Source organism: Chelon labrosus (assembly GCF_963514085.1).
Source record: "Chelon labrosus genome assembly, chromosome: 14".
In the NCBI taxonomy this organism is placed as follows: domain Eukaryota; kingdom Metazoa; phylum Chordata; class Actinopteri; order Mugiliformes; family Mugilidae; genus Chelon; species Chelon labrosus.
In genome coordinates, this window is record NC_140347.1 from 7,867,791 (window position 1) to 7,895,114 (window position 27,324).

Consider the following 27,324-nt stretch of genomic DNA (forward strand, 5'->3'; position numbering starts at 1 on the left):
TATCTGGCATCAAGGCGTTTGCAGCAGGTCCTTAAATTTCTGCAACTTGTTGTGACCATAACATCCCACAGACGATCGATTGAATTGAGATCAGATGAATTTGGAGGAAAAGTCAACACCTTGTTTATTTAGTTTTTCTAACAGCCGCTGTCGCCTCTTTTCTTTCAGGTCTGTGCGGAGGAAGCGCCTCAGGGAAAACCACGGTGGCCAACAAGATAATCGAGGCTCTGGACGTCCCGTGGGTGGTTCTGCTCTCCATGGACTCCTTCTACAAGGTCCAGTGATTTAAGATTATAAATAAGAGCGCTTTACCCGGATCATTACTGTACACGAGCGGCCTACTGAGTGCTCCTCAGCAGTTAATTAGCTTTTGATTAGAAAACAATAGTCAATAGAGTAATTTAAATATATTAAAGTGATTTAACTCGTTGCTGATTTCAGCACAAAGAGCCTCCGGCCAATAAACGATTAAACACAGTCGTTCATGTTAATTATTCCAGAGCAGGAGTCGATGATCTCTCAGATTCTTCTTCTCGCTGAGATCGAGCTTCATGTTTGTGTCTCGTTGTTGTTGTTGTTGTTAATTGAACACTAGTGAGTAAAGTTAATGAGGGTTTAGTCTGAAAGGAAAACTTTGCTTTGATGGTTGGTAGTGTTTCCATTACATCAGATATTTTGTGCTTAACACCGACCAAGCGTAACATTATGACCACCTTCCTAATATTGTGTAGGTCTCCCTTGTGGTGACTCATCAGAGAATGGACATGGGCCTTCTGAGGGTGTCCTGTGGTGTCTGGTAACAGGATGTTGTTAGTGGGGGGGCCTTTGAGGGGAGGGGCCTCTGTGGATCATCCCACAGATACTTGATCAGTTTGGGATCTAGTGAATTTGGAGGCCAGGTCAACACCTTGTGATGTTCTTCATGTTTTTTTTAGCTGTTCCTCATAGACTGTATAAAGATGGACGGTGGAACAGCTCCTCTAAAGTGAAGCCAAAGCAAGTAGAGCTCCCCCTGGTGTCCGGCTGCAGTATAAGTCATAAGCCCCACCCCCTCCATGTTAGTGGGCGGGACTTGGGCCAAACTAAAACACTAAAATACACGTAAAACATTTTTTCAAGGTTGGTTTCTGCCATTTTAGGTAGTTAATATAATACTGATGAATGTTTCTTTTTTTTTTTGGATAGGTTCCGTTTTAGTTTGATGCTATAGAAAAAGGATGTGACATAATGGCGACCACCAGTAACCATGCCAACCACTCCGTAAACTGGTCCGTGGCATCATGAGAGTGGTAAAAAAAAAAAAAAAAAACTCTGGCTCCAAAGTCACAAAATGGCGCCGCCTGTATCCCCGGGAAAATAGCATCAGTTTGTTTGCCAATGAGAGGAAGTGGAGACGTGTAGTCCATATTTATATACAGTCTATGGGGTGGGGGTGCCTGGTCTGGTCTAGGTGGTGCTACATGTCTAAGTAACATCCACACCAATGAATGCCAGGTCCAGAAGTTTCCCAGCAGAACACTGAACTGTCACAAGATGGTTTATATGTTATTTACTTCGCCTGTCGGTGGTCATAATATTGTGGCTAATCGGTGTAGAATATGTGCTATAGATGTTTGGTGGTGTTAATAACTTAGCTTAGACCTGGTTAGCTGCTCGTCATAAAGACTCGGACCTTTTAAAATCTTTCCCGGACGTCTCTGGACCCTGAGACGACCAACGGGACGTCACGTGTTTAATGTTGTTTGTGTTTCTTTGCGTCTCAGGTGTTGAACAAAGAGGAGCAGGAGCTGGCGGCTAAGAACGAGTATAACTTCGATCACCCGGACGCCTTCGACTTTGAGCTGCTGGTCACCGTCCTCCGGAAGCTGAAGAAGGGGAAGAGCATCAAAGTGCCGGTGTACGACTTCACCTCTCACTGCAGACGCAAGGAATGGGTAAAAAAAAAGACCTTTCTGCTTATCATCCCACATCAGAGGAACTGATAATAACATCTGTGTTCTACCTCCGTCCTCTTGGTCGAAATAAAACCCTCCAGAGGGTAAAACTACCAGTGCAGTTACAAATCTACCAGACGCCTCCAGGGATGTATCAGCCGAATGAGGTCGCTGCTAATTTGCTAATTGGTGGCCAAGCAGCGAAGCTGCGTAGGACACCTATTGTGTTTCTACGTTTTCTTCCCTATTATTATTATTATTCCGCCATGGGAGTCTATGGCAGCCCATAGAACCGTATGGTAAAAAGTTGTGAAATTTTGCACACAGCTTAAGGACAGTCTCAACATTACTTTGACTGAGTTTCATGTAAGCACTAACCACGCTCTAGCGCCACCAACGGGTCAAAGTTTGAAGTACATTTGTGCATGTAACTTTTGAACCGTATGTCCGATTTTTGAAAACAAGGTATCCTCGGCATCCTTGGACCAAGCCGAGTTCAACGCACCATATGGCGTCAATTTCCGCCATGATGGATTTTCCGCCATTTTGGATTTCATCAAAAACCTTTCAAAGTTTTCACGGGTCACAAATTTTGTCCGATCGACGCAAAATTTCGCGCACAACATTTACCGACCATGCTTCATTAACGCATTACTTTCTGTCTTCGGAACTTTAACCGTTCGCCCGTGACAGCCAACCGAAATTTGCGGCGAAGGCGCCGTTTTCCATTTCAGCTCGTATCTCGGCAACGCTTCGGTGCAATGAAACCAAATTTGGTACCACGCTTCCAGATGCTGTCCCGAGTGCACGGCACAAATCTGGTGTCCTGTTGCCACTAGGGGGCGCTATAATTAGCAAAACATTGTTTTTGCTCATATCTCTTGATGCGTTTTTATTTGAAATGAAATTGTGATATCCGCACATACCGTGGGTTGCCCCAGTGACAGTTCATGCCGACTTTTCGCGTTAGCCAATCGCAGTCGGTGGCAACGCCGCCAAACAGGAAGTTTTCTTATATCTCGGCGACGCTTTGACTTCCGAAGACCAAACTCGGTCACACGCTTCGACACTCCCTCAGAAGTGCGCAATAAAAATTTGGTGTCACTCGGCCACTAGGGGGCGATGTAATTAGCAAAATTGCGTTTTTGCTTATAACTTTTGACCCGTATGCCTGATATTCAAAAACTTGGTACTGTTGGACTCCTTGGATCATGCCGAGATCAACGATACCTATGATGTTAATTTCGCCCCTTTGGAATTTCCGCCATTTTGGATTTAATCGAAAACACTTAAAAGTTTTCACAGGTCACAACTTTTGTCCGATCGACACCAAACTTCACACACGTCATCTACGGACCGTGCTTCATTAACGCATTACTTTTTGTCTTCGGAACTAAAACCGTTCTCCCGTAACAGCCAATCGAAATTTGCGGCGAAGCCCCTAACAGGAACTGAGCTCATATCTCAGCAGCCCTTGCGTGTATCAAAGCCAAACTCGGTGCATGGACTCAGGACCCCATCAGGGGGACGCTCAAGAAATTTTGGCGACCTTTGACCTCTAGGGGGCGCTGCAATTAGCAACCATGCATTTTGGCCTGCAGCTGTTGATGTGTTTGGAATTAAAATGTACTAATGGTGTCTGGTAATACTGTTAGACGTCCTTAGGCCGACCCACGTCAACTTGTGATGTCATCGTAACTGATTCGGCCGCCATATTGGATTTAATCAGAAACATCAAAACGTTTTCACAGGTCACAAATTTCATCTGATCTTCACCAAAATTGGAACAGGCCATCTTCAAACCATGCCTTATCAATGTATTTGCTTTCTGGAACAATTGGCAAAAGCATTCGCCAAACAGGAAGTGACCTTATATCTCAACCGATCCTGGGTTTTTTGGCTTGAAACCTGCTGTGACTGCTTAATGCTTTATGTCTGATGCGACTGCATTGAGTTACGTGGCAAATCTGCACTGCCGAACTTTCTGCTTGGCCACCTCAATGCTGCTTGCAGCTTTAATTGGTGGCCAAGCAGCGAAGCTGCGTAGGACACCTATTGTGTTTCTACGTTTTCTTCCCTATTATTATTATTATTATTATTATTGGTGGCCAAGCAGCGAAGCTGCGTAGGACACCTATTGTGATTGTACGTTTTCTTCCCTATTATTATTATTATTATTCCGCCATGGGAGTCTATGGCAGCCCATAGAACCGTATGGTAAAAAGTTGTGAAATTTTGCACACAGCTTAAGGACAGTCTCAACTTTACTTTGACTGAGTTTCATGTAAGCACTAACCACGCTCTAGCGCCACCAACGGGTCAAAGTTTGAAGTACATTTGTGCACGTAACTTTTGAACCGTATGTCCGATTTTTGAAAACAAGGTATCCTCGGCATCCTTGGACCAAGCCGAGTTCAACGCACCATATGGCGTCAATTTCCGTCATGATGGATTTTCCGCCATTTTGGATTTCATCAAAAACACGAAAAAAGTTTCAGCGGTCACAAATTTTGTCCGATTCTCACGAAAATTGGCACAGACCGTCTTCTGACCAATGCGCACAAAAGTTATCAGAAGGAATCTTCAGATTCGAAACCGTTTGGCCGTAACAGCCAATCAAAATTGGCGGCGAAGGCGCCGTTTTCCATTTGAGCTCATATCTCGGCAACGTTTTGGTGCAATGAAACCAAATTTGGTACCACGCTTCCAGACTCTGTCCCAAGCGCACGATAAAAATCTGGTGTCATTTCTCCACTAGGGGGCGCTATAATTAGCAAAACATTGTTTTTGCTCATATCTCTTGATGCGTTTTTATTTGAAATGAAATTGCGATATCCGCAGATACCGTGGGTTGCCCCAGTGACAGTTCATGCCAACTTTTCGCGTTAGCCAATCGCAGTCGCCGGCAACGCCGCCAAACAGGAAGTTTTCTTATATCTCGGCGACGCTTTGACTTCCGAAGACCAAACTCGGTCACGCGCTTCGACACTCCGTTAGAAGTGCGCAATAACAATTTGGTGTCATTCGGCCACTAGGGGGCGATGTAATTAGCAAAATTGCGTTTTTGCTTATAACTTTTGACCCGTATGCCTGATATTCAAAAACTTGGTACTGTTGGACTCCTTGGATCATGCCGAGATCGACGATACCTATGATCTTAATTTCGCCCCATTGGAATTTCCGCCATTTTGGATTTAATCGAAAACACTTCAAAGTTTTCACGGGTCACAACTTTTGTCCGATCGACACCAAACTTCACACACGTCATCTACGGACCGTGCTTCATTAACGCGTTACTTTTTGTCTTCGGAACTAAAACCGTTCTCCCGTAACAGCCAATCGAAATTTGCGGCGAAGCCCCTAACAGGAAGTGAGCTCATATCTCAGCAGCCCTTGCGTGTATCAAAGCCAAACTCGGTGCATGGACTCAGGACCCGATCAGGGGAACGCTCAAGAAATTTTGGCGACCTTTGACCTCTAGGGGGCGCTGCAATTAGCAACCATGCATTTTGGCCTGCAGCTGTTGATGTGTTTGGAATTAAAATGTACTAATGGTGTCTGGTAATACTGTTAGACGTCCTTAGGCCGACCCACGTCAACTTGTGATGTCATCGTAATTGATTCGGCCGCCATATTGGATTTAATCAGAAACATCAAAACATTTTCGCAGGTCACAAATTTCATCTGATCTTCACCAAAATTGGAACAGGCCATCTTCAGACCATGCCTTATCAATGCATTGCTTTCTGGAGCAATTGGCAAAAGCATTCGCCAAACAGGAAGTGACCTTATATCTCAACCAATCCTGGCTTTTTTGGCTTGAAACCTGCTGTGACTGCTTAATGCTTTATGTCTGATGCAACTGCATGGAGTTACATGGCAAATCTGCACTGCTGAACTTTCTGCTTGGCCACCTCAATGCTGCTTGCAGCTTTAATTATTGGTGGCCAAGCAGCGAAGCTGCGTAGGACACCTATTGTGATTGTACGTTTTCTTCCCTATTATTATTATTATTATTCCGCCATGGGAGTCTATGGCAGCCCATAGAACCGTATGGTAAAAAGTTGTCAAATTTTGCACACAGCTTAAGGACAGTCTCAACTTTACTTTGACTGAGTTTCATGTAAGCACTAACCACGCTCTAGCGCCACCAACGGGTCAAAGTTTGAAGTACATTTGTGCATGTAACTTTTGAACCGTATGTCCGATTTTTGAAAACAAGGTATCCTCGGCATCCTTGGACCAAGCCGAGTTCAACGCACCATATGGCGTCAATTTCCGTCATGATGGATTTTCCGCCATTTTGGATTTCATCAAAAACACGAAAAAAGTTTCAGCGGTCACAAATTTTGTCCGATTCTCACGAAAATTGGCACAGACCGTCTTCTGACCAATGCGCACAAAAGTTATCAGAAGGAATCTTCAGATTCGAAACCGTTTGGCCGTAACAGCCAATCAAAATTGGCGGCGAAGGCGCCGTTTTCCATTTGAGCTCATATCTCGGCAACGTTTTGGTGCAATGAAACCAAATTTGGTACCACGCTTCCAGACTCTGTCCCAAGTGCACGATAAAAATCTGGTGTCAATTCTCCACTAGGGGGCGCTATAATTAGCAAAACATTGTTTTTGCTCATATCTCTTGATGCGTTTTTATTTGAAATGAAATTGCGATATCCGCAGATACCGTGGGTTGCCCCAGTGACAGTTCATGCCAACTTTTCGCGTTAGCCAATCGCAGTCGCCGGCAACGCCGCCAAACAGGAAGTTTTCTTATATCTCGGCGACGCTTTGACTTCCGAAGACCAAACTCGGTCACGCGCTTCGACACTCCGTTAGAAGTGCGCAATAAAAATTTGGTGTCATTCGGCCACTAGGGGGCGATGTAATTAGCAAAATTGCGTTTTTGCTTATAACTTTTGACCCGTATGCCTGATATTCAAAAACTTGGTACTGTTGGACTCCTTGGATCATGCCGAGATCGACGATACCTATGATGTTAATTTCGCCCCATTGGAATTTCCGCCATTTTGGATTTGATCAAAAACACTTCAAAGTTTTCACGGGTCACAAATTTTGTCCGATCGACACCAAACTTCACACACGTCATCTACGGACCGTGCTTCATTAACGCATTACTTTTTGTCTTCGGAACTAAAACCGTTCTCCCGTAACAGCCAATCGAAATTTGCGGCGAAGCCCCTAACAGGAAGTGAGCTCATATCTCAGCAGCCCTTGCGTGTATCAAAGCCAAACTCGGTGCATGGACTCAGGACCCGATCAGGGGAACGCTCAAGAAATTTTGGCGACCTTTGACCTCTAGGGGGCGCTGCAATTAGCAACCATGCATTTTGGCCTGCAGCTGTTGATGTGTTTGGAATTCAAATGTACTAATGGTGTCTGGTAATACTGTTAGACGTCCTTAGGCCGACCCACGTCAACTTGTGATGTCATCGTAATTGAGTCGGCCGCCATATTGGATTTAATCAGAAACATCAAAACGTTTTCACAGGTCACAAATTTCATCTGATCTTCACCAAAATTGGAACAGGCCATCTTCGGACCATGCCTTATCGATGCATTGCTTTCTGGAGCAATTGGCAAAAGCATTCGCCAAACAGGAAGTGACCTTATATCTCAACCGATCCTGGGTTTTTTGGCTCGAAACCTGCTGTGACTGCTTAATGCTTTATGTCTGATGCGAGTGCATTGAGTTACGTGGCAAATCTGCACTGCCGAACGTTCTGCTTGGCCACCTCAATGCTGCTTGCAGCTTTAATTATTATTATTATTATTATTTTTCCGCCATGGGAGTCTATGGCAGCCCATAGAACCGTATGGTAAAAAGTTGTCAAATTTTGCACACAGCTTAAGGACAGTCTCAACTTTACTTTGACTGAGTTTCATGTAAGCACTAACCACGCTCTAGCGCCACCAACGGGTCAAAGTTTGAAGTACATTTGTGCATGTAACTTTTGAACCGTATGTCCGATTTTTGAAAACAAGGTATCCTCGGCATCCTTGGACCACGCCGGGTTCAACGCACCATATGGCGTCAATTTCGGCCATGATGGATTTTCCGCCATTTTGGATTTCATCAAAAACACGAAAAAAGTTTCAGCGGTCACAAATTCTGTCCGATTCTCACGAAAATTGGCACACACCGTCTTCTGACCAATGCGCACAAAAGTTATCAGAAGTCATCTTCAGATTCGAAACCGTTTGGCCGTAACAGCCAATCAAAATTGGCGGCGAAGGCGCCGTTTTCCATTTGAGCTCATATCTCGGCAACGTTTTGGTGCAATGAAACCAAATTTGGTACCACGCTTCCAGACTCTGTCCCAAGTGCACGATAAAAATCTGGTGTCATTTCTCCACTAGGGGGCGCTATAATTAGCAAAACATTGTTTTTGCTCATATCTCTTGATGCGTTTTTATTTGAAATGAAATTGCGATATCCACAGATACCGTGGGTTGCCCCAGTGACAGTTCATGCCAACTTTTCGCGTTAGCCAATCGCAGTCGGCGGCAACGCCGCCAAACAGGAAGTTTTCTTATATCTCGGCGACGCTTTGACTTCCGAAGACCAAACTCGGTCACACGCTTCGACACTCCCCTAGAAGTGCGCAATAAAAATTTGGTGTCATTCGGCCACTAGGGGGCGATGTAATTAGCAAAATTGCGTTTTCGCTTATAACTTTTGACCCGTATGCCTGATATTCAAAAACTTGGTACTGTTGGACTCCTTGGATCATGCCGAGATCAACGATACCTATGATGTTAATTTCGCCCCATTGGAATTTCCGCCATTTTGGATTTTATCGAAAACACTTCAAAGTTTTCACGGGTCACAACTTTTGTCCGATCGACACCAAACTTCACACACGTCATCTACGGACCGTGCTTCATTAATGCGTTACTTTTTGTCTTCGGAACTAAAACCGTTCTCCCGTAACAGCCAATCGAAATTTGCGGCGAAGCCCCTAACAGGAAGTGAGCTCATATCTCAGCAGCCCTTGCGTGTATCAAAGCCAAACTCGGTGCATGGACTCAGGACCCGATCAGGGGAACGCTCAATAAATTTTGGCGACCTATGACCTCTAGGGGGCGCTGCAATTAGCAACCATGCATTTTGGCCTGTAGCTGTTGATGTCTTTGGAATTCAAATGTACTAATGGTGTCTGGTAATACTGTTAGACGTCCTTAGGCCGACCCACGTCAACTTGTGATGTCATCGTAATTGATTCGGCCGCCATATTGGATTTAATCAGAAACATCAAAACATTTTCACAGGTCACAAATTTCATCTGATCTTCACCAAAATTGGAACAGGCCATCTTCGGACCATGCCTTATCAATGCATTGCTTTCTGGAACAATTGGCAAAAGCATTCGCCAAACAGGAAGTGACCTTATATCTCAACCGATCCTGGGTTTTTTGGCTTGAAACCTGCTGTGACTGCTTAATGCTTTATGTCTGATGCGACTGCATTGAGTTACATGGCAAATCTGCACTGCTGAACTTCCTGCTTGGCCACCTCAATGCTGCTTGCAGCTTTAATTATTATTATTTTTCCGCCATGGGAGTCTATGGCAGCCCATAGAACCGTATGGTAAAAAGTTGTGAAATTTTGCACACAGCTTAAGGACAGTCTCAACATTACTTTGACTGAGTTTCATGTAAGCACTAACCACGCTCTAGCGCCACCAACGGGTCAAAGTTTGAAGTACATTTGTGCACGTAACTTTTGAACCGTATGTCCGATTTTTGAAAACAAGGTACCGTTGGAATCCTTGGACCAACCCGGGATCAACGCACCATATGGCGTCAATTTCCGCCATGATGGATTTTCCGCCATTTTGGATTTCATCAAAAACTTTTAAAAGTTTTCACGGGTCACAAATTTTGTCCGATCGACACCAAACTTCACACACGTCATCTACCGACCATGCTTCCTTAACGCATTACTTTTTGTCTTCGGAACTATAAGCGGTCGCCCGTAACAGCCAATCGAAATCGGCGACGAAGGCGCCGTTTTCCATTTGAGCTCATATCTCGGCAACGCTTCGGTGCAATGAAACCAAATTTGGTACCACGCTTCCAGACTCTGTCCCGAGTGCACGGCACAAATCTGGTGTCATTTCTCCACTAGGGGGCGCTATAATTAGCAAAACATTGTTTTTGCTCATATCTCTTGATGCGTTTTTATTTGAAATGAAATTGTGATATCCGCACATACCGTGGGTTGCCCCAGTGACAGTTCATGCCAACTTTTCGCGTTAGCCAATCGCAGTCGGCGGCAACGCCGCCAAACAGGAAGTTTTCTTATATCTTGGCGACGCTTTGACTTCCGAAGACCAAACTCGGTCACACGCTTCGACACTCCCTCAGAAGTGCGCAATAAAAATTTGGTGTCACTCGGCCACTAGGGGGCGATGTAATTAGCAAAATTGCGTTTTTGCTTATAACTTTTGACCCGTATGCCTGATATTCAAAAACTTGGTACTGTTGGACTCCTTGGATCATGCCGAGATCAACGATACCTATGATGTTAATTTCGCCCCATTGGAATTTCCGCCATTTTGGATTTAATCGAAAACACTTCAAAGTTTTCACGGGTCACAACTTTTGTCCGATCGACACCAAACTTCACACACGTCATCTACGGACCGTGCTTCATTAACGCATTACTTTTTGTCTTCGGAACTAAAACCGTTCTCCCGTAACAGCCAATCGAAATTTGCGGCGAAGCCCCTAACAGGAAGTGAGCTCATATCTCAGCAGCCCTTCCGTTTATCAAAGCCAAACTCGGTGCATGGACTCAGAACCCGATCAGGGGGACGCTCAAGAAATTTTGACCTCTAGGGGGCGCTGCAATTAGCAACCATGCATTTTGGCTTGCAGCTGTTGATGTGTTTGGAATTAAAATGTACTAATGGTGTCTGGTAATACTGTTAGACGTCCTCAGGCCGACCCAGGTCAACTTGTGATGTCATCGTAATTGATTCGGCCGCCATATTGGATTTAATCAGAAACATCAAAACGTTTTCACAGGTCACAAATTTCATCTGATCTTCACCAAAATTGGAACAGGCCATCTTCGGACCATGCCTTATCGATGCATTGCTTTCTGGAGCAATTGGCAAAAGCATTCGCCAAACAGGAAGTGAACTTATATCTCAACCGATCCTGGCTTTTTTGGCTCGAAACCTGCTGTGACTGCTTAATGCTTTATATCTGATGCGACTGCATTGAGTTACGTGACAAATCTGCACTGCTGAACGTTCTGCTTGGCCACCTCAATGCTGCTTGCAGCTTTAATTATTTAGGATTTTCGTCAACAGGACATTAAGCACCGGCCTCCGCCTCCCCAAAACCCAGTCGTGAAGAATCAATCTGCCGCCGTAGCGCTCTGACGACCGCTCTCTATTTCTTCCGCGGTGTAATTTCATGGCTGAAAGGCGCAACAGCGCGGGGGGAATTCACGACTTGTGGCTCTGGGATCGTTTCTCTGCACCTCTCGTACCGACCGGAGTGAATGTAATTAAGCCTCACGCCCCCGAGGCCGCCGACGGGGCTACGGCGGCCACAAAGCTTCAGGATGTGTGTATGCTCTGTGTTTATATATATTTGTGTGTTTTCTTCTTCTTCTTCTGTGGTAAACCTGAAGGTCACCTCCTCTTGAAAATGTTAAACACCAGTAAATCATCTCTTGGCTAAGAGCAGGGAAATGAACTAATCAATAAATACTCTTCTGTTTCTTTCAAATTCACTTTCTGCCTTTAACTCTTTAGCTTCCTCTCTCTATCTCTCTCTCTCTCTTTGTTTCTCCTCTTCCTCTTTCTCTAAATCAATACCAACGTGTCCAGCCCATTGACTCCAGCATAAAGCTGGTCAGGAGAACGTAATAGGATTGTGAGACACTCGGCAGCATTTTGTCTTGGACTGAGTCGGTGATTAATCTCTTGGTAGTGAAGCGGCTCACATGCAAGGTTCATCAGACAGAAAAGAAAAGATGCAAACGTGCACGGAGGTTGCTTGAGTGGCGGGATATGTACCGATCAGCCACAACATTATGACCACCGACAGGAGAAGTGAATAACATTTAAACCATCTTGTGACAATTCAATGTTCTGCTGGGAAACTTCTGGACCTGGCATTCACTGATGTGGATGTTACTTAGACATGTAGCACACAAAAACACTTTAGGTACAGAACAGCACAAGGTGTTGACCTGGCCTCCAAATTAACTAGATCCCAAACTGATCAAGTATCTGTGGGATGATCCACAGAGGCCCCTCCCCTCAAAGGCCCCCACTAACAACATTCTGTAGCCAGACACCACAGGACACCCTCAGAAGACCCATGTCCATTCTCTGATGAGTCACCACAAGGGAGACCTGCACAATATTAGGAAGGTGGTCATAATGTTATGCCTGGTCGGATGACGCAAGAATTGCAAGATAATTTCTCTGTGCACACCCAGAATGGGCTCCAGCATCAGATACGTGGTCTGGAGACCTTCGATTTGAAAGATCCCCAGCAGCATTAGTCCACGTGTGAGGGAGTCGTACAGAGCTGTCCTCTCCTCAATCAGCTGATCAGTTGATGATGATGATGATGATGTGAAGATATTTGAATGTTCTGATGCGATGAAGTAAAAATATTTTTCTTTTTCTTTACTTTGACAGAAAACGGTGTACGGCGCCAACGTTGTCATCTTTGAGGGCATCCTGGCGTTCGCCAACAAGGAGCTGCTGAAGGTAACAAGAATCTATTCTCTTCTTTCTCCCTTTGTGCAGCGCATCACGATCTGGTGATTGCTGTCTGAGATTTACGAGTCACATTCTAGTTCCTTGAACGCATCTCCTCCAATCAGCCCTCGCCCCCACAATAGCTCTCTGCACAAACGGAACATCTTCGATCACATTCTTCCAGAAAAGATTAATAGATGTGTCACCAGCCGTTCAGCCAATAGACTAATTTATTAATTTCTGCTTCTTCTGTTCAGATAAATATGAATGAATCTGTGGGATAAACCACCACAGTTATGGAGATGTAACCTGGCTTGTGTTTGATGATGTTTATCCATTTGTTTGTTAAGTTAAATGACAGTTTAGTGGCTTTAATGCTGCTAATATTCAGTCGTTTTTACATTTTAGGACATCAGGTTTGTCTTAAACACTAGCTAAAAGAAAAACAGGTGTACAAATAATAATAAAATGAATGAAATACAATCATAAAAGCAAAAATATACATGCTTTGCATATGTTCAAAAGAGTCACAGTTTAAATACCGTTGGGAAAAACATAGAGGAATGCTAGCTAGCACTAATTATACACCTACAATATCATTAATATTTATTTTTTTATATATGTGAGGACATTAGATTTGGTAAAACTGAAATCAGTGTGTGATTAAAAACTGACTCACAAATCAAGATTATTGGAAAATCTGTAATTTCAGTCACTAGAAGCTTTTATTTACACTCTGGTCTGTTCGCATGTGGGGAAAAAATAAATAATTCAGTCTTTACAACGATGCTCTCAACGGTCCAGAGGAAACGCATTAGAATAAAATGAGGGTGTTCTTTATGGTGAAGCAGTCTGCTGCTACACATCGTTTCCTCCAACCTCTTGTAGTGTGTGTTGTGTGTGTGTTTTTGTGTGAGGGAGCTGGACCGTGGTGATAAGGCAGCACCTCCTCTCCTGGGACCCAGCTGTGCAGATGATTATCCCCTTTGATTCAGTTAATAAAATCCATTGTCCGTCGTGATTAATTATGTTTTGTGTCCACTCCTGTAATTGAATTCGGTCACGGCTGCACATCTGATGATGCTAATGAAAAGGTTTTGGTTTAAGGAAACTGAGCCGCTGAGAAATCCTCTATTCCTATTTCTCTATTTTGGGAAGTGTATTGTAAATTATTATTTAGAACGGCTTTGTGGTGAGGTTGAATTGGATTATTGCACCATTGTGATTAATTAGCTTGTTTTTCAGACAGTTAAATAGCTGTATTAGCCTAAAAAGCAGTGATTCTATTTTCTTTCTTTGTATCTGTTAATGTTTTCTCAGCTAAATCTTTCAAATGGACCTTTTGCCACTCGTCCAAATAGCTTCTTTTTCTACTTCGTCTTCCAAGTAGCTAACACACATACACATTTAAGCCAAAGACAGATGATTTGAAAGAGGAATTCACACATTAAGAGCATAGACTGTATATAAATATGGACTACACGTCTCCACTTCCTCTCATTGGCCAAACTGACGCTGTTTTCCCGGAGACACTGTCGGCGCCATCTTGCAACTTTGGAGCCAGAGTCTGAGAGTGGAGCCGCGATATCGTTGCCCCGCCCTAACTTCCTCCAGACTCGCTGGCGTTTTAGTTTCATTAATACTACTCTCTGCTCTACCTCCACCAGTTACAAGGAAATGTTGGATTATACACTGTACTTAATTTAAAAAAATTGTTTTTTACAACTCTCACAGTCCCACGGGACCGCTTTACGGAGTGGTTGGCATGGCAACTTGTAGTCAAATAACAAATAATAACTAAACTGTCACTTGAACATGCATCAACATTATATTAACTACCTAAAATGACAGAAACCATCGATGAAAAATAATTATCTGACGTGTATTTTAGTGTTTTAGTTCGGTCCAAGTCCCGCCCACTAACATGGAGGGGGTGGAGCTTATGACACCTATACTGCAGCCAGACACCAGGGGGAGCTCTACTTGCTTTAGCTTCACTTTAGAGGAGCTGTCATGGCGTCCACTTTTTATACAGTATGGTTAAGACTGGAGTCTCAGGGTGATAATGGGTCGTTTGAGCCAATCAAACAGTTTCCTCCAGCAACAAATAAGTATCTGGTCATTAACAGACACGAGTCATGTCAGTTTCTGATGGGTAACACCCACAAATGTTCCTGTTTAAACCCCAACTCCCCACCAGTCCTGTTATACCTGAAGTCTTGGCTAAAACGTCTCCAAGAAACTCTGATTGTCCTTGTTTCAACGTCACAGGTTTTGTCAGTAAATGCAACCATCTGTAAGGATTTTGTAAAATAGAATGAATGTTTTCTTTGGTTGACACATACTGTGGCTGCGTCAAGTGCCAAATCTGATCTGTTTCATCATTGTGACAAAACCAAACCAGCCAGTTATAAAATGATCTACGCTCACATCCCTGCTCTCTAACCTTTGGGAACACCCCCACTCTTCATTCACCTCCTCCTACAGGGGCCGACAGTCGTGCTTATCCAGCGAAATGCCAGCTTTCGCTCGGTCAGTTCGTCAGATTTACGGCCGACACGATCCACCGGCTTATTGTGCCACTGAGTTATACCTGCACCTTCGGCTGCCGTCCTCATCTAAATCACTCACACAAACACCTTTTAATTTTCAGCGTGAGCGAGGCTGTTGGCCGATTGTCGTCACACCTCTGTTGTGGTGCCGTCTCGTTGATTTATTTCTCTTTTTTTGTCCTGGTTTTGCTGAGTTGAGGTTCAGTTTAATGGAGCTCGGTGGAAGAATCAGGGGCTGACTTACTCTTAAAAGAGACGACGATAACGGACGGATTGTTCGGCGCGATTGGACACCAACGTCAAATGTCTGCTGTAAAAATGTCAAACGAGGAAAGCAACTCAAACGACCCTGTTCACACCTGGTATTAACATCCGACCTGGGCCAGGTTTAAGTACCTTTGTTCACACCTGGTGTTACGTGGAGGATACGTCCCCCCCAGTACTTGAGATCTGATCTCAGTTTTAAACTCTGCATTATATTATAACAGCTGCTGTCTCTAATGCATCTCTACCTACTGCTGTTTCAGAACCATGAACATGAGCTGGTTGTTATGTGTATGTGTCATGACTTGGGGACATGATACGCATTTTGGAACAAGCTGTAAAGTCTCTTATTATTATTTTAGATTATTGTTTAGTTGGTTAACAGGTACACTAGTCCAAAAGGCTCTAATTACTAATGAACAGACATCACTTTTTTCCTTTTCGGTTGTGCTTTTAGGCAAATTCTGTTTATGCAAGATCACCCCTGTTGAGTATGTGGTCTTTAATGTGACCCAGGTCTCATTGTGTGTTCACACTACCAAAGGAATGAAGACAAATGTGTCTCAGACCACCGCTGCCTGAGATTGGACGTCCTCAATATGTCCTGGGTGTGTTCACACCTCTACTTTAAACTGATCTGAACGGATCAGGACGGATGCTGCTGCAAATCAATGAAAATTAATTAACTTCATGACGATATTGGATGCTTTTATGATTTTTGCAGCAATTTGATGAAGCACGTCTCTAGTCAGGTGTTTAATTCAATTAGACACGGACACGGTTTGCTTTTGTTATAGAGCCCTTGTACGGTCACCATTTTCTCCACTAGTCTTTCTGGGCATCAGGAAATCACTGTAGTATTGTAAAAGCTGTACAGATACGTATGACAGATGACTCATTGTCTCCCCTTCGCCTTCCTCTCTACCAGCTTCTGGACATGAAGGTGTTTGTCGATACAGATTCAGACATCCGGCTGATACGGAGGCTGAAGAGGGACATTTCACAGCGTGGACGGGACATCAGCGGCATCATCAAACAGTACAACAAGTTTGTGAAGCCGGCATTCGAGCAGTACATCGAGCCCACGGTGCAGGTCGCCGACATCGTGGTTCCCAGAGGTCAGTGGATTTTAGATATCGGCACTGTTTCTAACACTGAACATGGTGAGTCTTGGGTTGAATAAGTGTGACAAATGTCTTTATTATTTAAGGTGGAGAGAACTTCGTAGCGTTGGATTTGATCGTCCAGCATGTCCACAGTCAGCTGGAGAAGGTAAGGAGTCCTAGTGAGCCTTTGTGTGTTTCTGGTTTTTACTGTTTCAGTTGAACGTTCAGTTTATCTCCGTTATTTTAAGTCTTTGTTCATTCTGTGAAGGTTTATTTGTTAGAAAAATGCCGCATTAACTCTGCAGATAAAACAACCACTGATTATTTTCTGTAATCTTTGGTTGATGTGTCGAGAACAATCTTCTGGCGAAGTGTGTAACAGCCTTAATCTAATCTAAGGAGATAAAGTTTTGTTTGCAGTAACCAGCTGTTATTTAAAGAGAACAAACCTAAATGTAGGAACTCGCCACCAAAGACTGAGCTCTAAAATCCATCAACAAATCTTGAGACAGAGGTAGAGGGAGAGATATTGAGGTAGAAATCCTTAAACACTAAAGTAGCCACAGCATATTTAAATATATATTTCTACGAGTGAGTAGCTGATTTATAATTCTAGCCCTTCTGTGAGAGTTGCTCAACAGAAAACTAGATTAAATGCATCTTTCTAGCTTTTACTCTGCAGATGAAGGTTTGAAAGAAGGACTCACTGAGCTTCACTTTATCAAATTAAGCTTAAAAACTAAACCAATAGTCAAACGGCTGCTAACGGGTGTTTGAGTTCCCTCTCTTTTATCCGTCAGCGATCTTGAGCTAGACAGAGTTTGATGGCTGAGATTAAAGAGCCTGTAAGGGACGCTGTCCTACATCATACTACCGCCATCCGCTCGCTTTATGACCGACGACTAACCGTGATCGCTTCCACCTTCAGCGTATTCATCCGTTGCCACGGGCAGAGATCACAACACGTCCGTCACACGCTAAATCACAGGTTATATAATCTTGATATGACTGCGTTCATGTGTTACCAATAAATCATAGTCATGTCCTGTTAAACAGAGGTTAGTCATAGGTTTGGGTTTAAATGTGCGTTCAGCTGCTTTACATGATAAACCTAAAGTAGTGAAGGTGAATGAACATTTGAAGCAATTTCAAAAACTAAAAACTTCCAATTCAGTACAGTTGTGCAGTGTCAATTTACGTTTAATAAGAGGTCAATTTATTAGGTGTACTGGGTTAAAACAAACTAAATGCAGTCTTAAGGACTATGACACACCAAGTTGTCTGTGGCCCTAGTCTTTTCCGGTGTGTCCCTCGCCGTTGGCGCTAGTCGAACTGGTCGGACCAGCAGCAAAAAACTGAATCAGTGTTGGGAAAGAGTTGGCTAGAGAGATCAATCTGATTGGCTTCTCATTTATCATCTTCATCTGAACGTTCAAATACACAAATATCTCCACAACAACAACAACGTGATCATATAGAATAAATAAACTCTAAACCAACTGATCAGCGTGATTCAGTAGAGGATAGCTGTGTACGACAGTCTGTAGCGCCTCCTAGTCTCTCGGCTAATAGTATCTGGTACCAGATAATGATGGTCCAGAGCATAGACTGTATATAAATATGGACAATGAGTCTCCACTTCCTTGCATTGACCAAACTGACACTATTTTCCCAGGAATATGAATATTAACTACCTAAAATGACTGAAACCATCTTTGAAATAAAATTCGACGTGTATTTTAGTGTTTAAGTTTGGCCTAAGTCCCGCCCACTAACATGGAGGGGGTGGAGCTTATGGCATATACTGCAGCCAGACACCAGGGGGAGCTCTACTTGCTTTGGCTTCACCGTCTTTAAGCAGTCTGTGGTCCAGACACAGACGAGACGACACAGTCGGCCTTCGTTGCCGTTAGTTCTTTAAAGTTTGGTGTGTCCAGGTCTTAAAACAAGAGTCCTTTAATTTAGTTCTCGTTGCACTGAGCTGCTCTCTAACATAAATGGGACACAATAATCGCAATGATACAGGTTTAACACATAACCGTTGTATTCGACTGTGTTAGATTTAGATTAATGTACCAATCTGAGTGTACATCCCAAAAGTTACTGAGCCTTGAAATAAATAACCGTTTTTACTTCTTATTTGATTGTACAATAAAATGAAATGATCTTGTAATCGCTTTAAACCTGATTCATGACACCGTTGAACTCTTGTCCAGCCAAACATGAAATGAATAACGTTCATTCTTCAGAGTGTTTCAAACATTTCCTTCGCTTTAAATGTTTGACTTTCTTTCTTTGGGTTTTATGTTGTTGGATGTATTTTTCTCATTTTTTATTTTTTTTTTCTCACTGCTTGCACAAACACAAACACACAAACCTACAAACCTACAATCACGTCTCTGGGTGTGTGTTTGTGTCTCCCTTCCTTCCCTGGCTGAACGCTGTGTAACCATTCCAGCGTGAGATCACTGTGAGGTATTTTATTTTTATTACATCCTCTCCTTCTTCTCCTCCTTCTTAATTACCATTTTCTTCCAGACTTCCAAAGACTAACAACAAATGTTTTGTGTTTGTGTCTTTTTTCTTTTTTTTTATAACTATTGTTATTTGTCATGGCTCAGGCTTCTTGGTTTTCAGTAACGTGCAGTGAGGTCCATGGCTGGGTAGGCAGGATCAGCCAGAGCTTAAATCGCATACAAAAATATATATTATGTAGAACTCAATATTAAAACCACTGCAAAGTCAGTCAAATGCCGCTGTCAGAAATGTAGCTAATTGCTGACATCAGCGGATTATAGCGCGCAAACAATTACTGCCAATTAATTTTCAGAGACGTACCGTCACCTGTATTTCTACAGGATTTACAGCTGAACAGCACCAAGTTAAAATTAATTTTTTTCCCCCTCAAAAGTCAAGGCTGAAAATTTTCTCAGCTCAGAAATCTCCTCTTCGCTAGCCGAAAACACTGCACAGCGGTGACAACAGCATCGCGAGACCTTGGGGGGGTTCGGGATTCCCGCCGAGATTCCGACTCGAACTGTGGAGGCAGAGAAGCGCTGTGCCTCAATGAAGCCCATTGAAGACAGCGTGAGAACAGACTACGCATGCGCGAACCCCCTAAACTGTTAACGTTCATTTCACACACGGCAGAGAGGCAGAGGTTGAGTCTGCCTCAGCCTCCTGTGTTCACATAGGCCAGCTTTGAAAACAAGCTCTCCTGAGTAGTGGCATTCCTTATACCGTTAAAACAACACATTTCACGTTTTCATTTTTTAATTTTAAAACAATAAATCAACAATCAAAACAAAATTATAAAAATATTTAAAAAAAAATATTATTTTTATTTCTTTTTCTTTTTTCTCATTAGCCTAGGTGAGGCACTGCCTACCCTGCCTCACCTGACTGCACACCACTGTTGGTTTTCTTGCGAGTGCTGTACATCAGTTTCCACAGAGACTTTCATCCTGGTCTGGCTTTATTGGTAGTGCTGGCAGTAGCTGTGTGTTACTAGTATAAAAGAATAAAAACACCTCATTTAACCAGTTTAATCAGAACAGACTGATCAGACTGATCTTTTAATATTCTGCCAATCTGAGTCCCGGGCATAGACTGTATATAAATATGGACAAGACATCTCCACTTCCTCTCATTGGTCAAACTGATGCTATTTTCCCGGGGATATGGGCGGTGTCATCTTGAGATTTTGGAGCCAGAGTCTGATCAGTACGGTCCGAGAGTGGAGCTACATGGAGCCGTGATATCGTTGCCCCGCCCACACTTCCTCCAGACTCACTTGTTTTTTTCGTTCAATTAATACTACGCTCCGTTCTACCTCCACCAGTTACAAGGAAATGTTGGATTATATACTGTACTTGATATTAATTTTTATCTTTTTTTACAACTTGGCATGGCAACTGGTAGTCACCATTATGTCACATCCTGTTTCTATTGTGTCGAATAACTAACTAAAATGAAACTTTTCCAGAAAAATTGACACTTGAACATTTATCAACATTATATTAACTACCTAAAGTGACAGAAACCATCCTTGAAAAGAAAATATTTGAGTGTATTTTAGAGTTTTAGTTTGGTCCAAGTCCCGCCCACTAACACGAAAGGGGTGGAGCTTATGAGCTATACTCCAGCTCGCCACCAGGGGGAGCTCTACTTGCTTTGGCTTTACTTTAGAGGAGCTGTTCTGCCGTCCATCTGTATCTGATCTTAAATAAACAAAATTTCCTCACCTGTAGATTCATAAAGGCTTTCATTATCTTACTTGTATTCCTCACATTGCATAATTTACTAATTTTTGTCTGAAGTTCTTCCACACATCAGACATGTTTAGTCTCAGGATTTTTGTTTTGGCAGCTTTGGCGCCAATTGCATTTGGTTTTGGTTTTTGGCAGAGCTAAAATAAATGACTACAAAAGGTCGGCCTTGGCTGAAGCCTGATACCGATTCGATCTAATCATTTTAAAATTGCCTGGCTCGACCCTGATACCTAATAGGAAGTAGTTTTCATTCGGATATAGAGGGGTGATGTAAACCTTTAATAATCTGTTAATCAGGGGAATATTAGCTCCTAATAACCATGCAAACACTTAATCTGATTGATTCTCTCTGAATGTAATAAATTAGGAACATCAGTCGGCGTGTTTTCCACAGTTAATTCGCAATTATTTGCGAATTAATCACTTGTTTGTGCTTGCCACCCACGATGCTGCCGCTTCTGCATCATTTCCTGATTCCTGAACTGGCTGAGGGTCAAATCACAGAATTTGCCAGAACATGTGTGTAAAAAGGAAAAACATTAGGTTTTTGCTTTTCAAAATCACTTTATTGACCCATTACAGGGAAACATAAATCATTCAAAAGCCTTCGCTACAACACACAGAAGGATTTTTCTTTCTTCTTCTAAAATAACATAAACATCAACCCCGTTATAAACTCCAGTGAGATCTTTGGGTCTCAGCCTTTAGCCTGTAGAAGTCATCAGTGCAGATGTTTCTGACACTTGATGCAGGTAGCAGGTGAAAGATTAACGGTTTGCTGCAGTGATGGGTAGAAAAGCTCAGAGAGATGTTTAGACCTCAGCTGCTCACAGTCTCTGGGTGAACTGGGTTGAGAAAAACAAAAGGCAAACTTGAATCACGTTGAGTCGGTCCGGGCTGTAAACTCCTTCCTGTAAACACTAAGATCAATTCTGTGATGGATTTGTTGTGATGGATCTCAGCAGCTTGACTTTTATTACCGTGTGCTGCCTTTTAGAAAGTTTGTGCAGCGTGAAAATCCAAATTTTCAGCCTCTAAAACAAATTAATTGAGATAAACTGAAGCGTGCTGCTCCTCGGTGCGGAACTAAAAGCGTATTTGTTCAGTGATGTGGTGGAGCTGTTTCACTGCTAATACTTCTTTTCCTTCTTCTTTTCTCCTTTATATTTATCCTCTACTTGTCCTTTCTGTATTTTCTTTCCTCCTCAACCTTTAAACACTCGTATCGCATCAAATGAAAATCCCTCTCCTTCTTCAGAGGAAGCTCCGCTGGGATATGTGAGGTTCCTCTCGTGCACCTGTTTTCACTGTCGCAGCTTGAAAACACACATTCCTTTCGATTAAATTTAACCTGTCTAAAATATGCCCTGTGTGTTTATAATCTCTGCATATTTTAACAGCAGCTAAGCCAACAACGTTTGCTTGAACTGACGATGGCACGTGACACATGTTTTGGCTGGAAAGCATTGAGCTAACATTTAATTCTGTGTGTTGGAATAAAAGCATGATTTGTTTATTGTGGAGCAGAGCATGCAACAAACAGGAAGTGACTGTGAGACGTCAGCAGAAATTAAGTTTCCAGATGCTTTCCTTGCTCTTTTTTTGACGTTTGGTTTGTTAGCATGTGTCAGCTTTAAGTGTACGTGCCACATTTGCTCATTTTTAAGCATTTCTTGTTTTGCATTTTGTGGCGACCACTAAAGTTTGAAGAACTGTCCGGCACTACTTTCTGTCAGACCGAGTGTAAGAGCTTATATTTACTATTAGCTTGTAGCATGTCCTCCTGCAGCGGTAAGACACGTTCAGCTTGAGTGTTTGTAGGCGGCTAGAGCTGCACCTTAATGCCTTCCAGGCAGGAGGAGGCTTGGGGAACACTTAAACGAGCTAAAATATTAGCTGTAATGCTAATAAACCTGAGTTGGACACTCGTTACTGCCACCTACTAGCATACAGAGCATTGTTTACCAGTTGTCTGTGCAGGTTCTCAGTCATCCAGGTCGTGGTATATCAAAAAAGCATCTAAGAAAGTCAGCTGGACTTTTTTCTGAGAAGACGTTTCATCACTTGTGTGCCAGAGACTGGAGACTCTGACTGATAATGGATCGTTAGAGCACCATTCGTAGGGAAAGAGGACAGGGACAAAAAGCTGTTAATGGACAGTAGTTGTTCCAGTTTCCAGTCGTTAACAGAAACAAGTCAAGCAAGTTTCATGGACTACACCCACAGAGTTTCCTATTTAAACCCCAGCGTCCCACCAGTCCCTTAGAACAGAAGAAGCTACTCGAATGAGTGTCAAAATGTCTTCTCAAAAAAACCTATACAAGTCCAGTTGCCTTTCTTAAACGTTTTTTGGTTACTAATTGTAACTCTGGTTTCTGTGAGTATAGGTATAGTATAGCACCTGCGATTTTGTCTGAGTTGTCTTATGAGTACCGGAGCAGGTTGGACCCATAACTGATAATATTGATACCAATTTAGGAGCAAACATTATCTGAAGTAATTTATAAAGTATAGAAACATCACAGTTGAAGTAGCACCTCTTTGGGTTGCTTGTGTTGGAGCCTTTCCTTTCCATTTACACAAAGATATACAGAATCATCGGACCATCTGCTTTTATTCCAAGTAGCCAGCATGCGTTTGGGACGTAACAAGCATTTTGCAGCTTATTAATTTTTCTGCGTTGTCTTGTGTTGTGTTAATGCCAGCCTCTGCACTTTGTCCACAGATGAAACAAGTTGCTTGTTTTGTTAGTTTACAGGTGCTACTACTGCCAACCAAGTGAGAACAAAAGTGTTAGATTTATATGTACGACTAAATGATTTGAAATCAGAGTAGCCATAAATGGTTTAATTAATAATTTACTGTTCTTTATTTGTTATTTGTAGGTGTTGGTAATCCTTTCTGTATACGTAGGCTTGGATAATATTTCATTAAGAGTTTAAAACACTTTGATTATTGGGCGTTTTAGTGTTTTGTCATCGTCTAAAGAAAGCACCACTGCCTGTTGATATGTAGATTCTTTAAATATATAAAGTCCAGATGCTTTAATCTTAATTTTTTGGTGAACAGCACATCAAATATAGAACAATTTAACTGATTGTTTCACACACAAACCAAGGATAATGCACTAACTTGCCAATTCATTAGGTACTCCAGTGAAAACATGAAAAGTTTTCATGAAAAGTGGCAAAATTCACCAGTTCACCATCTGATGTTTGTGGTAATTTGAGTGTAAATCATTTGTTAATAGCTGCTCCAGTCTGAAAGCCTTTAAGCCTCTAAATACACTCACTTGCCAAAACATTAGGTACACTAGAGAAAAACCAATGCATACTAATGTAACATTCTGGCTCTACAACTTTAGCTCCATGAAGATTATTCAGTTAGAGTTGAAAGTGTCAGATGCAGGTGCTGTTAAACTGGTTCATTTAGCCTGGCACACGGACCACAATGTCAAATTAATAGGAACACATGTCAGTACAATAAAATACAATAGTTCTACAAACCACAGCCGCCACAATGAAAACACAGCTGAATCAACATCTCTCTGTTATTTTAAACTAAAGCTGAATATCAGAAACTTCATGAAGACAAGATTTAGAGCAGGACAATGTCTTCACTAGTGTACCTAATGAACTGGCAGGTGAGAGTAATGATTCATAAAATGGATATGGGTGGATGATATATGGATGGATGGATGGATGGATGAGGATGGATGGATGATTGATCGCAGATGGATGGACGGATGAGGACCGATGGATATGTGGATGGATGATTAATTGACAGATGGATGAATACATGATTGATGGATGGATGGCTGGATGGATGATAGATGATAGGTGGAGCATGGATGGATGATAGGTGGAGCATGGATGGATGGATGGATGGATGGATGGGTACATGGATGGATACATGATAGATGATGGATACAGGATGGATGGATGGATGCATGATGGATACAGGATGGATGGATACATGATGGATGGATGGATACATAATGGATGGATGGATGGATGGATACATGATGGATGGATGGATACATGATGGATGGATGGATACAGGATGGATGATACATGATAGATGGATGGATGGATGGATGATGGATACATGATGGATGGATGGATGGATGGATACATGATGGATGGATGGATACAGGATGGATGGATACATGATGGATGGATGGATACATAATGGATGGATACATGATGGATACATGATGGATGGATGGATGGATGGATACATGATGGATGGATGGATGGATACATGATGGATGGATGGATGGATGGATACATGATGGATGGATGGATGGATACATGATGGATGGATGGATGGATGGATACATGATGGATGGATGATGGATGGATACATGATGGATGGATGGATGGATGGATACATACATGATGGATGGATTGATACATAATGGATGGATACAGGATGGATGATACATGATAGATGGATGGATGGATACATGATGGATGGATGGATGGATACATGATGGATGGATGGATGGATGGATGGATGGATACATGATGGATGGATGGATGGATACATGATGGATGGATGGATGAATGGATACATGATAGATGGATGGATGGATACATGATGGATGGATGGATGGATGGATACATGATGGATGGATGGATGGATGGATACATGATGGATGGATGATGGATGGATACATGATTGATGGATGATGGATGGATACATGATGGATGGATGGATACATGATGGATGGATACATGATGGATGGATGGATACATGATGGATGGATACATGATGGATGGATGGATACATGATGGATGGATGGATGGATGGATGGATACATGATGGATGGATGGATGGATACATGATGGATGGATGATGGATGGATACATGATGGATGGATGGATGGATGGATACATACATGATGGATGGATTGATACATAATGGATGGATACAGGATGGATGATACATGATAGATGGATGGATGGATGGATGATGGATACATGATGGATGGATGGATGGATGGATACATGATGGATGGATGATGGATGGATACATACATGATGGATGGATTGATACATAATGGATGGATACAGGATGGATGATACATGATAGATGGATGGATGGATGGATGATGGATACATGATGGATGGATGGATGGATGGATACATGATGGATGGATACATGATGGATACATGATGGATGGATACATGATGGATGGATACATGATGGATACATGATGGATACATGATGGATGGATACATGATGGATGGATACATGATGGATGGATGGATACATGATGGATGGATACATGATGGATGGATGGATACATGATGGATGGATACAGGATGGATGGATACAACATTGTGAGGATTATCAGGTATAAATGTCATATTACATTGTTTAAATGTTTTTGTGTTTGTTTCCTCAGATCAGCTCTGGCCTCGGCTCACCAGGGTCAACCTTTACCTAAAACCCTCAGCGTGATGGAGAGCACGCCTCAGGTCCGTGGCATGCACACCATCATCAGGTCAGGACGTGAGGGCTTAATCCTGACTTTGACTCCCTCGTAGGGGTCGGACTGTTACCGTCTTCTTCATCCTGTTTCACTCCTCCTTCTCCTCCTCCTCTCTCCGTCTCTGTGTTAACGTAGGAACAAGGAGACTAACCGAGACGAGTTTATCTTCTACTCCAAGAGATTAATGAGGCTCCTGATCGAACATGCCCTCTCCTTCCTGCCTCTCAAGGTGAGTTTATTTCTTCTTTTTTTTTTTTTTTTTTGAGGATTATTAACTGACCTCCTGCTTCACCTGGAGGCTGACTTTTGTAATAATTAACTACAGCGTCTCCTCTCTACTGTTGACTTTGCTCCACAGTATTGAGTGTTGTGTTTTCTGACTTGTGTCTCTCCAGCCGGTGTCTGTGGAGACGCCTCAGGGCGGCGTCTACGAGGGGAAGAGGCTGAGCGGCAAAAGAGTAAGTCCCATTATTAATTAAGCGATTAATATTATTATTATAGACTTTAAAACAGAAGAGTGATCACACCCAAGACGAATCGACAACCCTTTGGAGACTTGAGCTAATTAATGTCAAGAAGGAGATAATTAAACGTGTTATTTTATTCTGTTTTCCTAGATTACAGGAGTTTCTATCCTGAGAGCGGGGGAGACCATGGAGCAGGCTCTGATGGCCGTGTGCAAGGACATCAGACTTGGGAAGATCCTGATTCAGACCAACCACGACACAGGAGAACCAGAGGTAGAGCTTCACAAAAGACTAGACTTTAATCATCCACATGGGTAATTGCTTGGTCACAGTAGCTGTAGTTACACATTTAAAAAACACACTATTGGAACATTAATAGTAGTGTCCATTAACATGAATAACATGGAGTTATCTAGTCGTTGAACAGCTGGACAGAGTTTGGTATGAATGACGTCCTGTAGTGTTCACTGTGGGAGTGG

General features: G+C 42.6%; 1 protein-coding gene across 2 annotated transcripts in view; it reads left to right on the forward strand.

The window, feature by feature from the left end:
* The window catches only part of LOC311499065 (uridine-cytidine kinase-like 1), a 35,426-nt gene that overhangs the window by 4,779 nt on the left and 3,323 nt on the right, over positions 1 to 27,324 (forward strand). The window contains exons 3-12 of one of the 2 annotated variants that reach the window (XM_084559899.1): positions 169 to 275; positions 1,764 to 1,934; positions 12,623 to 12,694; positions 16,430 to 16,619; positions 16,712 to 16,773; positions 22,137 to 22,156; positions 26,292 to 26,390; positions 26,514 to 26,607; positions 26,774 to 26,836; positions 26,996 to 27,118. In XM_084559899.1, coding sequence (XP_084416025.1) covers positions 169 to 275; positions 1,764 to 1,934; positions 12,623 to 12,694; positions 16,430 to 16,619; positions 16,712 to 16,773; positions 22,137 to 22,156; positions 26,292 to 26,390; positions 26,514 to 26,607; positions 26,774 to 26,836; positions 26,996 to 27,118 — 1,001 coding nt within the window. Of the gene's footprint in view, positions 1 to 168; positions 276 to 1,763; positions 1,935 to 12,622; positions 12,695 to 16,429; positions 16,620 to 16,711; positions 16,774 to 19,065; positions 19,083 to 22,136; positions 22,157 to 26,291; positions 26,391 to 26,513; positions 26,608 to 26,773; positions 26,837 to 26,995; positions 27,119 to 27,324 lie in introns of both variants that reach the window. The other variant, XM_084559900.1, reaches the window with a different exon arrangement.